General features: G+C 37.6%; 1 protein-coding gene across 1 annotated transcript in view; it reads left to right on the top strand.

Moving 5' to 3' along the window:
• The first annotated feature begins 10,216 nt into the window (after nucleotides 1–10,216).
• The window catches only part of LOC107726133 (receptor-type tyrosine-protein phosphatase T-like), a 121,401-nt gene continuing 116,040 nt past the window's right edge, over nucleotides 10,217–15,577 (top strand). The window contains exons 1-2 of the mRNA XM_016535644.1: nucleotides 10,217–10,221; nucleotides 10,303–10,424. Coding sequence (XP_016391130.1) covers nucleotides 10,217–10,221; nucleotides 10,303–10,424 — 127 coding nt within the window. The remainder of the gene's footprint in view (nucleotides 10,222–10,302; nucleotides 10,425–15,577) is intronic.

The raw sequence follows: 15,577 nt of genomic DNA, 5'->3' as shown, positions 1-15,577 counted from the left end.
AACAGACAGAGATGGATGGCAATGTACTGACATATTAAAGCTGCTATGTGAATGAGGGTGTGTGTTTGTGTGAGCGGCTCAGTAATAAAAACCTTCTTCTGCTGTCAGGAACATTTCCACTGCAAAATAAAATAAATTACATTTTAATATTTTAAAAATATGAATAATTAAATATTTATATATTACATTTTAAATATTTAATATGTATTATTTTATTTGCTGATTATAGGACTATTCTGTTTTTGTTGCATGTTTATGTATCTCATTCTCTACTGTACTGTAATGCAAAAATATAGTGACACATTATTTATAAGTATTTATGGTAGCATTTGTTTTATGGCGATTTAAATAAACACTTTTATAGTAATTTGTACTGTAAATAAATGTTAAATAAATGTAAACAAAACATTTACAGTAAAGAAGATCTAAGAATTGCCATTGAGAATATTGGTATTTATAATGATTTACAAAAAAATATAATGATTTACAAAAATGTCATTAGGTAAGGAAAATGTGGGGGGGAAATTGTGCTAACTGTCATGAAATAAATGTCATAATGCAAAAGCTCCTTTAGACTTTGTATTCCATACAGAAACATAATTTTGCATTCATTGTGTTAATGTTGATTTTGTGATGAAATTTGACACTTGAGACCCATAACATTTACAAAAACAAATTGTGATTTTAGTCATTTGTAGAAGATGCTAAATATTTGGCAATAAAAGCTGTGAGAATTAGTCAGCACATGGCACTTGAAGTTTGTGAGGATATTTGGTGTGGGTGTGCGCATGTACATCTTCTCATTGTCTGCCCCAGGACGAGCGAGAGAGCAGGAGGACGTTTTTATTTATGACCCGTCCAAAGCAGCAGAAACAGTTGTTTAGAGTTGCACACGCAGACGTGTTTTACTGCCCGAATGAGCTTTCATTTCTCTAGTAATCATTTTTCAAGGGAAGAAAAACTGCAGGACATGCAGTTTGTGGCAGCTAATAATTTTTATTGGCAAATTTTTAAGACCTAAAGTGCAGCACTGGAACATTTGTCATTTTTAATCAGAGAGAGAGTCTCCTGAGGTGTATTTGGAGTTACCTGAGGCGGCTCTACCTTGCCTGCGTGTGAATTCTGCTGTTTTGGCTGCCAACCTCCACTTGGCCTCTGCGGAGGGAAAAAAATTAACTTCCAAGGACATACAGTATTGAGACTGTGAGTCTGTCTGTCTGCAGGGGGGAACTCATAAAATGAGGTGGAAAAGTGAGCTGTAAAGTCTTAAACTGACAAATACAAATTCCCAAGAAAAAAGTAACAGGGATTTATGCAGCAAACATTAATTATTGGTATTTTCTCATAGGCAAGCATCGGGAGGGTTCTCGCAACACTGTTTGTGCTACAGACATGAATGATACCTCAAATTGCATGTGCTATTACTTTCCTAATCATCAGACTTACTATTGCAACTTGAGTCAGTAGGAAACCACCAAGAACACATTAGTAATTACAGTGCGACTGCCTAAAGTTGCCATCACATTAGCCAAATTTCAGAGAATTTAGTGGGCAAAAAAGGACCATTGCCTGTCATCAACAGCGAATTCACATGACCAACTGAAACCGATGCAAAGTCTGAGTAGGGAAAACTTTGGCCCTAGGGCTGGACGATATAACTAAAAAATGTATCAACGATATAATGTTTCATATCGTTCGGTATCGATAATTATTGACATTTTTAATAGGCTAAACTTTTTTAAAACAAAGAGCAATAGAATTTAATTTTTTTAAATTTAACCACTGTATTTTTAAATTAACCCATTTTATTGAGACAAACAACAAATATTTTTTTTGTTTTAACAGTCAAACACAAAATAAAAATTAAACAAATATCTCCTTTCTAATGTTTTATAATGACCCTGAAACTTCAGCGTGACGTTAAACCTAACAAACCGCAGTGCTGAAAAAACTCACAATACGTTTGCAGTTTTCAGAAACAGAGATCCATTATGGCTTGTACAGAGTGCAGGGGGTTTCAGAGCACTGTTGCATTGCCGTAGGTAGTGCTCTACGGTCGGGGTGTTCATAGAGAGCTGCTATTACTGAAAGGTTAAGGGTTGGTACAGACAGAGAAATGGATTGACAGCAGGAATGTTTGATGTATCAGTGACCATATTGGTATCGGCCAGTGTTTTTTTTTTTTTATTATGCCTGTATGCATTGATCTGATTATTGGAATTGTGATGTTTCGAAGCCTTAATTTACTTTTTGTAAATTGAGTTGTTATCATGTCCAAATACCAGATAAACGCCACATACTTTGGTTTAAGGGGTTTCTTCAAATGTGTAAGACAAAAAAGGGTTGAAATTGCTGGCGTCGGAATATGTGTTTACACATGAGTGTGCATAGTACGACCCCGTATAACCTATAACTTCAGGGCTGAAAACCCTTAAATGGGAAGTTTAACAGCTCTTTGAAGCGTGTATTCCTCTGGCGTGTTTGTGTGTGTGTGTGTGTGTGTGTGTGTGCATATGAGCCAGCTATAGCAGTTGAGCTGATAGAAACAGACAGAGATGGATGGCAATGTACTGACATATTAAAGCTGCTGTGTGAATGAGGGTGTGTGTTTGTGTGAGCGGCTCCGTAATAAAAACCTTCTGCTGCTGTCTGGAAAGTATGTGTTGCTGACCTTATGAAACCTGTCAGGAACATTTCCGCCACAAAATAAAATAAAAATAAATAATTGTATAATATTAAATATTAATATTTAAAAAAATTAAACAAATATCTCCTTTCTAATGTTTTATATGCAGATTAATAAGTCTTACGGAAACTTTTGGCTTGTTTCCCGAGGCCACAGGAGGACGCAATGAGCTAAGAAATGCAGCGCACTAAATGCAATGCAATGAAATAACTTACCTGTCTATAAAAAAGTGCATAACGTCTAAATTAACATATCTAAATCAAATATAATTTCGTAAATTGCATAAACAATTATGAACAAACCAGCATCATGTACGCATTGCTTAATACAAAGAGCCGAATCGCCGATCACACAAATTGCATTAATAAAATTATTAGGACGCAGTGAAAAGGAATAAACCTCCACAAATTTGCGACGTGTTTTCTAAACGTTTAAACTTTGTTTGAGACGCGAGTGCAGCAGTCATAGTTGTCCGTCTAAAAATGCACTGAATATGCGTTCTGTGTGAATGGCTTGGTTTCGGTTTAACCTAATCAAGATCTCCTACGCATTGAGCTACTGTATTTCTCGAATATTTTGAATGAATAAAGCAGCAACGGTGCATGTCGTGGGCTAGACTAACAAAGCATTAAAATGCAACAGCGTCACTTACATCAACATCACTGCATCTCATGCACCGCTGATGACGCTCCCTGATGCACACCTAACATTCGATTGTAGCATTTTTGCATTTAGATCCAAATGTTTCTTTTTAAATTCGACTAATATTCATTTTTTATTCACAATCTCCTCATCACAGGCAGGCACAGCACTCATTTCAGCATGTGCTTATGTGTGCTGTCACTCATAGCACGTGCCTATATCGAACATTTTTTCTATCGTTATCGATGAAGGTGTACCGTCGATAAATACCGATACCGTTTTATCGCCCAGGCCTATTTGGCCCTCACAAAAATTCCTGAAATTACTGAATTTTGCTTGCAAAAATTGGTCGAACAGCGGTAAACAGTGCATTAAAACCACCCAGAACACCTTAGCAATGTCCTGACAAACAACTTAGCATCACGGCAACAAAGTTTTGCATGAGCAATTCCTGTTTTACTATGTTTTTTGTGTATAGTAAAATTTACTATGTTAATATTGAAGTTGATATAATAAAAGAAGTTTACCTATATAAGTAATTTTTTAACCTATGCTGTGACAGTCTACATGCAATAATAACCAGCTTGACTAGCTTGTGTTTGTAACGGACCAACATTGTCCATGTAAATCCTGTCCATTTTGGGATTTTAGCTCGCCCAAACTCTTCTAAGCTGTTTATTTCTCTGCGGGGAAGGTATCCTGACCCTGTATGTCAAATATTATACTGCAGAGTATTATAGACCGTTTTCTTCAGAGAAACCTGGAGGAAGAGATTTAACATGAGCCTTTGAGGTAAAGTATCAGGCCTATTCAGCCCAGTGGGAAAGTGAGAATAATATCAGAAAGAATCCCATGTCTGTAGGAAGTTTCAGCTGGAGTCGGTATGTGCTAAGCGGATCAGAACAAACCGGGTCAAGAGAAGATCTACCAAGTTCAGCTGAGTCAAATAGTAGCACTAATCAAATTCTCAGAGGTTTTGAAACACAGACATATGGCAGCTGATTAATTCTTACCAATTACTGAACAAAATAAAAAAGCACTGTATAGGAATAAACACGCCATTTGTCAGCAGAACTGCAGGGTATTGTAAAAGGTGAGAATTTAGTTTTTGGCAAAAGCATGTTGCATTTTCACTTGGTCTATTGGGGAAAGTGGTTTGGCACTGAATGTTCGGTCAAAACTGCTTTTCTAGAGCTGATATTTAACTCCAGAGTGTTGCAACCGAAGGTGTAAAATGTGATTTTTAGCAAGTCGCACAACGTGTGGATCCATGGGAGCGGTGCAGGGTACCGAACCCCGTAATCCAAGTAGCGTTTTAAAGGCGCGAAAACCTACTCGAGCAACACGACACTTCCCACTCGCGCTGGAGAAAGTGTGAATGTCTGTTGGACGCCTGTTCTTGGAGGACCCGAGTCCTGCTGTCTTTGTGTGGGTGTAGTGTGTACTAAATGAAGGAATCGCTGAGGTGTGTACAGCTAGTATATGGGGACGTATGAATGAGTTTGAACAATTAGGAAGTTGGCGTCGGGTAGGGTGGTAAATATCTGCTCAGGCGTGGGTGGACTGGCACCTCTTTGTCCTTCTGTTGTAAGTGAAACTAGGAAATCAGCCTCCATCCGGCAGGCACGGCTGCACCTGTAGCACAGATGATGGATGGGAGAGATTTGCAGCGCACAATGGATTCTGTGGCCCGAGCGGACGAGGTTAAAGGCGGCAGGTGAGGTGGAAAAAGTTGCATTAGCTCAGGTTGACGGAGCTGCTACATTGAATGAGTGACAAGCTCGCTAGAGAGCAGCTGCGCGTGTTTGTGTGCTAAAAGGTGTTGGAGACGGGAAACAAGTGAGCGTGTGATGTGGAGTTTCCTTTCTCGTTGTACGCTCGTGTCAGGCCGCTCTTGCTTAATTCAGAGCGACTAGCCGTGCGAGGTTGCCTTCAAAATGAGTGTGTGTGTGTGTATGTGTATGTGTGTTTCGTGGATTAAATTGGCCCGCTTGCTCTTGGTTCGTGCTCCCGTCTGATCTGATTGGAGTTGTCTGCTTCTGGGGTAGTGGGGTTGGTTTTCTCCCTGTGAACTCCATAATCACAACAGCAGCCGTCTCTTGTTATCAATAATATTGACAAAAAAAATCTCTGGGTCATGTTCTGCATTACATTTTGATTTACATTTACTTTTTCTCACAATTCTGAATTTTTTCTTGCAATTGCGAGTTTACATCTCGCAATTCTGACTTTTTTTAATCAGAATTGCATGACATGAACTCACAATTATGAGTTATAAAGTTAGAATAGCAGGATATAAACTCGCAATTGCTAAAAATAAAGTCAGAATTGTGAGAAAAAGTCAGAAACGCAATTCTGACTTTATTTTTAGCAATTGCAAGTTTGTATCTTGCAATTCTGACTTTACTTGCAATTTTGACTTTTTTTTCAGAATTGTGAGATAAGCTCAAGTTTATATCACGCAATTCTGACTCAACAACTCGCAATTGCGTGTTATAAAGTCAGAATTATAAAGTCACAATTCATCAAATCCATGTGGTTGTTTTCCCATAGTGATGTCACTTCCTGGAGGATGATGTCATTAGGAACTGGCTTTTGTTAGTTAGGGATTTTACAAAAGACTAACAGGATAGAAAGTGATATTGAGGACCACAATGGAAATAAGCCTAAGGCTTTTTTGTGTATTTTACCCTCGATAGTGTTGAAATGTGTATGAATTAGTCTTTATGGGCCTTTTTGTATTATGTTTTAAATTTTGTCAAATAAAACAAACAAACAAACAAACAAACAAAAAGACACAGGAAAAATATGTAAATCAATAACCAACTTAATAAAAAGGGAAATGAATGCATAAAACAATGGTTGCAATATTAGGATTAGAGAAAGAACAAATGAATGATGATTTTTATCTTTTAAAGTTGTCATGTGGGAACATGAACAACTAGGCCTACTTCTTAAAAACGAGCCCCTCTCAGTTTGGCTTGGATTTTCAGTATGTTTCTTTCACACAAATAAAGCCTGTGATAGATCTGAATGTGGCTTGGAACAGAAAATAAACTATATACAGATGATGCGATTTTAAACAGCACTTTGATTGCTGCATTAACAACAGATATCTGAGCTATTATCTGTGCTTAGTGGGGTGGACATAATCACTTTAGTTTCAAACCGACTATTTGTCTGCTCGACTGGAAATGCCGCTGGTGAGGGCCAAGAAAGACACAGCATATGCTTATGACTAATGCAGTTAAACTCTCAAACATGATTGTAACGTCAGTATCTATTAACTAAGATCTTAACTAAAGGATGAAAACTATAGGTGAACATTCTAAACATTCAGCTGTCATTTCAGTAGTTGTTTCATGTTAGACACTTATCAGCCAAGTATCTCGTTTTTTTGTAGCATAGACAAAGGTCTGTCTATCTATCATCTATCGATCTATCATATCGTTATAGCGTTCTATCTATCATTCTATCTATTGTTCTGTCTGTTGTTCTATTGTTTTCTGTCGTTTTGTCATTCTGTTGTTCTGTCCTATGTTTCATTCTGTGTATTGTTTTATAATTCTGTCTGTTGTTTTATCATTTTATCAATCGATATTGTTTTGTCTGTCATTTGATCATTGTTGTTCTGTCCGTAGTTTTATCATTCTATCTTTCTGTCTGTTATTTTATCTTTGTAACGTTCTGTCATTCAATCATTCTCTCTGTTCTGTTTGTTTATTTGTCTGCCGTTCTGTCAGTCTCCTGTTCTGTCTGTTGTTCTGTCTGTCTCTCTGTTGTTTCTGTCTGTTTATTATATTATAAGACGCAATTATTCATGTTGCAGTTAAAGAGAACAGTAAAGACCGTGACACCTCTGTTTCTGTACACGCCAGTTATTTTTCAGAGTGTAAACAAACCCTTCTGTTAATCGAGCAGATGTTACCCATCCACCCCAAATCTCACTTCTTCCTTTCCTGCGCTGTGAAATCATCTCTAAGTTCATCAAGTGCTCCTGATAGGGCAGCAGGAGCGCTAGATTCGATAAACATCGTATTGACAGCGTGCCAGCGGCAGGGCATATGCCAGCGAGCTGTGAGAGGTGTGGAGCCGTGAGCAGCAGATGTGGGGGACGAGTCGCGCTCGTACCGCTGCCATGTCTGCCGCTGATGAGATTGGAAACTGTTGCTTGTATGCTGTGGGGCAACTTATCAATAATGGATCAAATTGGTAGGCAACATTAGTTAGAGGAGAAATGAAGAACTTGTGCTTGTTTTATGTTTGTGTGTGAGTGTGTGTGCAGTGTGATCTCATTAGTACTCATTAGTAGTAGATCTCATTGTAAATATTTGGATGTGAAGTATGGTTCTAGCACATTTTAATATATTTCCGTTCATTTGGATAGACACTGCTGACAGCAGATACTGTAAAACATAAACCTTATTGCATTTAAATGAATTGAAATGTTAAAGAATCCTTAACGGTTCACAGAACATAGAGCTCATGCAATTTACAGCTTGAGTTTATTGTGTTTGTAATAATAAAATATTAAATGTTTAATGTCATCAGCAATGCAGTTAACTGTTTATTAGTTTCTTGTGGTTTCCAAACAATGAATCAGTGAAATATGTACAGTATGTTTCACAATAACATTGTTTCACTTATATTTTGAACTTATTGAGCTTTCATGAGCCATACAAATATTGCAAAGTACTTTTGTTAGTCCCATTTAAATTTCATTTATAAACAAATTTGCCATTTAAAAAGATCTTTACAGTGAAAGTTTTTCCTCAAAGTCCTGCCATGGGCTTGTGTTTGAGTTTTAAACTCTGTCACCTGTTGTAGTAAACTCTCAAACTTTCTGACACGTCAGAGATGTCAAAACGTCTTGTAGGTCTCTAAAGTGGTACATATATAGAAGGCTTTTGAACTTTAGATACTATCAGTGATATGATGCTATTGTATCTCTCCAAAAGTGTATGAATCCCTTACGTGGAAAGTCACCACTCCCAAATGAGTTTGCGCGAGAGAAAGTAGTCTTTTAGTTTTAAGTCGGTTTGCACAATCCGGATAAGTGCAATATAAATACTGTTCAGTTTCTTGCACAGACCGATCGTTTCGTGTCTTTAGACATCAATGTATCGTCACGAGCCGCAGTGTTTAATTTGGATTTGTCTGTGCATGTTTTTTTTTACTCTCATAGATTTTGTTACCATTGCCATGCATTATACGACTGATAGACTGCAACGGCTGGAGTTAAAAATCTCCGTTTGTGTTCTACTGAAGAAACAAAGTCACCTACATCTTGGATGCCCTGGGGGTAAGCAGATAAACATCAAATTTTCATTTTTGGGTGAACTATGCCTTTAACATCCCTCAACAAACCCAAAACAAAACAGAACAAAAACCACACACTGCAATGCTATGCTAATTGTTTGACACTTCTCGATTCTGAGTATGAAAACATCTTCTTTTCCCAGCGTAGGCCAGGGACGAGCAGGGTGGCAGTATGAATATGTGAACACTTCAAAGGCAATTAGAAACCGAGGGTTACATAAACTACAGGAGATCTCATTTCTTCTTCTGCTGCTGTCTAACTGAACCCCAGCGGGCAGACGTGTTCCACAAAATCATGTCTTTGACTGGTTAATTTTTTCCTTCAATAGATCGCGAGGCTATCCGATCGCTCCCCCTGGAAAATTCTGAATATTTGACTATTATTGTTTTTTTACGGTTGTGCGATTTCTTTGAGGATACCTTTGATGTGGTTTGCGAGTCTTGCTGGTATTGTAGGATTCATCGCCTTTCGGCGCTCGTGGCAAATTAATTATTTTTGTAGCATTTTAATCCTCTTGTGTAGCTTAATACGCAGGGGCAAATTAAGACGGCAATGAATATTTGGTCCTTGAAATATGCAGAAATGTAAACGTAAGTATCCTGCAGGCAGAAGTTTCATCATGTTGAATCTGAGCGCTTAACATGCACACAAACCAAAGCGATTTCCATGTTGGGTGGTACAGAAAGTAACGTCCAATTGAGTAAGGCTGTGTGACATGTTCAGCCCACCCTGTAAAGATTCAGAAAAAAAAATAGTCTGAAGGAAACGAGAAATATAAATAGATATCTATATGCAATATATATAGCAATATGCTGATTGGTCAATACAGTATTCCAGTCCTAATATAGTAATTTTTTGTAAAAAAATTGTTCAGCTGCTATTGTAGAGGCACAAAAACGATCTCAGAAAAATTTGCCCCCAAATTATAATGAATAATTTTTGCATGATGGAAAGCTTTTAAAAAAGTAAAAAAAAAATGTTTATAATTTTTTTCTCATGATAGCTTCACTTTTTTATTTATTTTTTATTTTTTTTATTTTTCATGATAGTTTCACAAAATATTATTATCATAATATGTCTGAACTGCTTTTTAAAACGTTTTTAACCCTTTTTTCTACTTTTTACTTTTTTCATTGGTAATTTCAATCAGAAAATACTGCACTTGTCAAAATTAAGTTGACATGGTGTATTATTAATATATAAATATTATTTTTAAATAAAATTAAATAAAAAATAAATTATAATTTAAATATTCAGAGACTATATATTTTATAAATTAGCTTTATATTATAGTATTTTAATAAAAATCTGTGATCTTGATTTATTTTTTTACGTTGTAACCATTTCTTAAAACAGTAAGCCAAGGCTGTGCTGTGCTGTCTGTATTCACAATACAGCACGCCCTCTTGCACCTTACTGCTTAAATAAACCCCCTCTCAAAGCTACGATACAAGAAGATGTGTTAAAACGAGTACATTTAATTAGTGCTATTTCATCCTGGCTTTCTAATCCTTAGCTCCCGGCTAGCATAAAGCTTAATGCAGTGGAAAATCTTGTTTTTAGCGAAGATGAAGTAATGATGGCACTCCGTGGCTTAATCATGTTGACATATGCCATCTTCCCCTCTTCTCTCTCATGTGTGTTCTGTAGGCAGCTGTTCGTTTGAAGAGCACTACAGTAATTGCGGCTACAGCGTGGCGTTGGGGACTAATGGCTTCGCCTGGGAGCAAGTCAACACCTGGGAGAGACCCTCCATGGATGCGGCCGTTCCCACAGGTATGGGATACACCTCCATGCCTCACTCTTTCGTGTTTTCTTCATCTCTTTCTCTTCTGCTGAGGTATTTTTAAAGGAATAGTTCACTCAGAAATTAAAGTTCTGCCATTATTGTTAGAGATGCACCGATTGATCGGCCAGAGATCAGAATCGGCAGATTTTCCTCATGATCGGCCCGGATCGGTGATCGGCCGGTCAGTCTCACTTCTTTCCGATTTCGAGCCGATCTGTTTCGTTACCAGCGGCACAGGCAATAACGTCAGCCGCGCATTCTCGCGAAGGCACTTTGGCCTCCCGTCTGTCTCGAAGTCTGTCTCTTTCTCTCTCAGCCCTTCTCTCTCGGAAGCGAGGCAGTAGTTCACAGCGAGACAAATGGCAATCAAGTTCGCTGTCACTCTCACTCAGCCGTCTCCTACAGCGCTCAACAACCTCTGTCTCGCAGCACCCTTAAAGACAATAGAGTCAGCTACACAACTGCGTCTCTCCCCACCAGCTTATTTAACCCCATTTGCTCCCTACACACTACATCTGACACCAAAGCACTCCAGCTTCCAGACACTCCATTGGAAAGGTGCTACATCCTTATAAATGACAGTTTTGGGGGGTAGTGTGCTGCTTTTAAGCCACTAAAGAAGTTTAGGATTGCTGTAGTGAAAGCACCTTTCCCAGAATTGGATGGTGGTATTCAGAAGACGATAGTGTTTTTTTTTTGTTTTGTTTTTTAAGGCAGTGGTTCTCAGTTGGTAGGTTGTGTCCTAAAAACATGAGCTGTTGTGGCGCATGTTGATGTCATCAGGATCTGATTGTCTAATCAGGGGAGGAAATTGGGCCGCGGCATGATCCTTCCGTCATTAAACCCCGTGGAGACGCGCCGATATCAGTCTCTCCTCTCTGATTGTAGGCGGCACTTAATACAGTGTTCAGTGAATTACACCAAGGAGGCAAAAGACCTGATGAAAAAGGAGCAATTGAAGAGTGTACCCACAGAAAAATTGTATTGCTCAGAGTTTGCTCTTTCATATCATTCTGCAAGTATAGATCACCCCAAATTCCATGATGATAGGATTGAGAATAATATAATATAATATAATATAATATAATAATATAATATAATATAATATAATATAATATAATATAATATGTAATTTAAAATAAAATAAAAAAAATTTTTTTTTGAAGGTTTTACAATAATTTTAGAACAGCCTTAGAAGAGAACAGCTAATATAGGAAAACTTTATTGCTCAGTCTTGTCTCATCCATGGGGGACTTAATTGGCTTCTAATTTAAGTTTCATTGCAGTAACAACATCATCTCCTTCTACATTTTTTTTTAGAAGAAATTAAAATAGACACAAATTAGACAACTGTTGATGAATAGTATGAATATAGAGCTAAATAACTGTGTATATCATAGGTGAGAGAATTTGATCTTGAAAGAATTTGATGAGCAACATTTCAGTTAATATTGACAATGGCATTTTGGCCAGAGTGTAAAGAGTGTGAGATTAGGATATTTTTATCAAAAGAAAACTTTAGGAAGGATACAATTTTAACAAACATCTCCTTTTGCTCTCTACTTAGTCTCATTGCTGCCCAGGAGAATCAATTGTAATAAGGAGGTCTCACTTATGTTTTGTTTTCTCTACCGGCAGAGCAAGAAGAGGTGGGAGATAGAGAGAGAAAGGCGACTCAGGTGGAGATGAGGGCACAATAATGTGTTCTTACAGGATGTGTAATGAAGCCTGTCAGTCACCACTGTTTCGTTTTATTCCTCCGTGGACCGCGGGTCACTAGCATCAATACAATCCATTCCTCTCATTACCACTGCTCTCTGAGGACTTCAGAGACAAGCTCCTTCTCAAGGGAAAACACATCTGTGAATGAGATGTTGTGGCCAGGTGCACACGCTCTTATTGCGCTCGGAGAGGAGACCAATCATCCCTCCGATGCCACACTTCAAAACGCTAAGTGAGGGAATGTGTGCCAGTACTTTCAGTTGGAGTTATTTCAGGTAGTCAAACTTGTTGCCAAAAACATCTGTGTTAATGTGCACAGGTGATTTGAGAGAGGTTCTTTTTTGAGGGAAATATCCCTTTAAAGGAATAGTTCACAGAAAAATGAAAATTTGCTAAAAACTTGTCAGTACTTACCCTCAGGCCGTCCAAGATGTAGAGGAGTTTGTTTCTTCATCGGAACAGATTTCGAGAAATTCATCATTGCATCACTTGCTCACCAGTGGGTCCTCTGCAGTGAATGGGTGCCGTCAAAATGAGAGTCCAAACTGTTGATAAAAACATCACAATAATCCACAAGGAATCCTCAGTCCATTAATTAGCATCTTGTGAAGAAAGACATCTCCAGTGAAAAGTCCATCCCCTGTTGTCCTCTCACATCAAAATCCATAATTGGCTTCTAATTTAAGTTTCATTGCAGTAACAACATCATCTCCTTCTACATTTTTTTTTAGAAGAAATTAAAATAGACACAAATTAGACAACTGTTGATGAATAGTATGAATATAGAACTAAATAACTGTGTATATCATAGCTGAGAGAATTTGATCTTGAAAGAATTTGATGAGCAACATTTCAGTTAATATTGACCATGGCATTTTGGCCAGAGTGTAAAGAGTGTGAGATTAGGATATTTTTATCAAAAGAAAACTTTGAGAAGGATAAAATTTTAACAAACATCTCCTTTTGCTCTCTACTTAGTCTCATTGCTGCCCAGGAGAATCAATTGTAATAAGGAGGTCTCACTTATGTTTTGTTTTCTCTACCGGCAGAGCAAGAAGAGGTGGGAGATAGAGAGAGAAAGGCGACTCAGGTGGAGTTGAGGGCACAATAATGTGTTCTTACAGGATGTGTAATGAAGCCTGTCAGTCACCACTGTTTCGTTTTATTCCTCCGTGGACCGCGGGTCACTAGCATCAATACAATCTCGGAGAGGAGACCAATCATCCCTCCGATGCCACACTTCAAAACGCTAAGTGAGGGAATGTGTGCCAGTACTTTCAGTTGGAGTTATTTCAGGTAGTCAAACTTGTTGCCAAAAACATCTGTGTTAATGTGCACAGGTGATTTGAGAGAGGTTCTTTTTTGAGGGAAATATCCCTTTAAAGGAATAGTTCACAGAAAAATGAAAATTTGCTAAAAACTTGTCAGTACTTACCCTCAGGCCGTCCAAGATGTAGAGGAGTTTGTTTCTTCATCGGAACAGATTTCGAGAAATTCATCATTGCATCACTTGCTCACCAGTGGGTCCTCTGCAGTGAATGGGTGCCGTCAAAATGAGAGTCCAAACTGTTGATAAAAACATCACAATAATCCACAAGGAATCCTCAGTCCATTAATTAGCATCTTGTGAAGAAAGACATCTCCAGTGAAAAGTCCATCCCCTGTTGTCCTCTCACATCAAAATCCAAAAATCCAAAATATTAGTTTAGAACTGTTTTGGACCGTTTTGGCTTGTAAACTATGCTTGATCTGTACTTATTTCTCTCCTGATTCAGATGTGATGTCTTGAGAAAGCAATAGTATGGATAGAGGACTTAACTGGAAACAAGAGTTTTATAATAAATTTGTGTCTTACAAATACGCAGATTTTCGCTTCACAAGATGTCAGTTGATGGACTAGAGTGCTGTGGATTCCTTCTGGATTATTGCAGTGTTTTATCAGTTGTTTGGACTCTCATTCCGACGGCACCCATTCACTGCAGAGGATGCATTGGTGAGCAAGTGATGTAATGTTACATTTCTCCAAATCTGCTCTGATGAAATCACATCTTGAATGGCCCGAGGGTAAGTAGATTTTCAGCAAATTTTCATTTTGGGTGAACTGTTCCTTTAAATGTAAGATTAAGACAGCTCTATCTGGGTATTTTTAGACTGTGAGATTTAGGGTCACTGGTTTGTTCTTTGAAGGAAAAACTAAGTATCTTTCTGAATGGCCTAGACTTTGAGTTTATAGCTTAGCGATGTGTTTGATTTATAACACTTTTTGAAATCTTTATGGACCAAATGAACTCAAAGAGGCTGTTGATTTTCAGATATGTTTGCACTGTCTTTGATGGACAGATGACAGCTCTTGACCTAATTTTAGTGTTCTTTCACTGTTTCTCTCCCTCTGTTTCTCATGTTAGTCTGATATTTGTCCTATTATTTCTCTCCTCTGATTGGCTGGAGCTGTCAACAAATCAGAGCCAATCAAAAGAGCTGTCATTTAATCATGACAAACGATTTTGTGCAGGCGTCCACTTGGGTGTCCGAAGTCCCTGTGCATACTGTGCACTTTTTGGAATGGTAATTGAGTTCTGAATTATAGGTTGTCAGGGCAGCATTGCATAAATGTGCACGTTACAGATGGTTGACGAGGGTAAATGGCATTTTTAGCCTTTCATTTTTACGTTTTCATCTTTTCTTGTTCTTCGTGATGATTTGAGGGCCCTCATGGGCTGCAGTGCTTGATTGTGTGTCTGATTTCTTTCCTCTAAGATTAGAAAGTGGGGCAGAAAAGGTTGCAATTAAAAGAAATTGACAGGGAAGGAGCTTTAGGCAAGCACTTGCGTACACCCACTTACACATGCACTTAATCATATAAAAACGTATAAAAACCAGTGTGGGGGAAGCTTCAAGGTGCTCATAATTTCAAGTAGTTAAACTACAGTCATGTTACACTACAAGTTAATGAATGAATTTACTTTTCTTTGCAATCAGAGCAGTGTTTTTCTAACACAAAAACAATGAGTCCTAATTAAGATGACAGATTTGAACAGATTTATTCACAAAATGCCCCTAAGATAACTAGAGAACACCATCATTCATATAATTGATATTATTTTATAATTGATATAATTATATAATTCACAGTTTCAATGAACTGGTGCATTTAAATTAACTGTCCAAGTGAACAGATTCGCTAAAATGAATCTTCCCTAAGTTTTATTTGAGAGAGCTAACATTTAGTGCCTTAGTTTACTTGGCTATAAACATGCATGCATAATGCTACATTACAAAAAACAGTGATGAACAGTGATATATATATATATATATATATGTATATATTATCTGTCATATAAATGTCTATATATATATATATATATATATATATATATATTTATTTAGACATTTATATGACAGATAATATAAATAAATA

The sequence above is a fragment of the Sinocyclocheilus rhinocerous genome, unplaced genomic scaffold (genome assembly GCF_001515625.1).
Source record: "Sinocyclocheilus rhinocerous isolate Xijiao unplaced genomic scaffold, SAMN03320098_v1.1 scaffold1477, whole genome shotgun sequence".
Classification (NCBI taxonomy): Eukaryota; Metazoa; Chordata; class Actinopteri; order Cypriniformes; family Cyprinidae; genus Sinocyclocheilus; species Sinocyclocheilus rhinocerous.
Note: the sequence above shows the minus strand (reverse complement) of the source record. Positions and strands in the feature narration are given on the sequence as shown.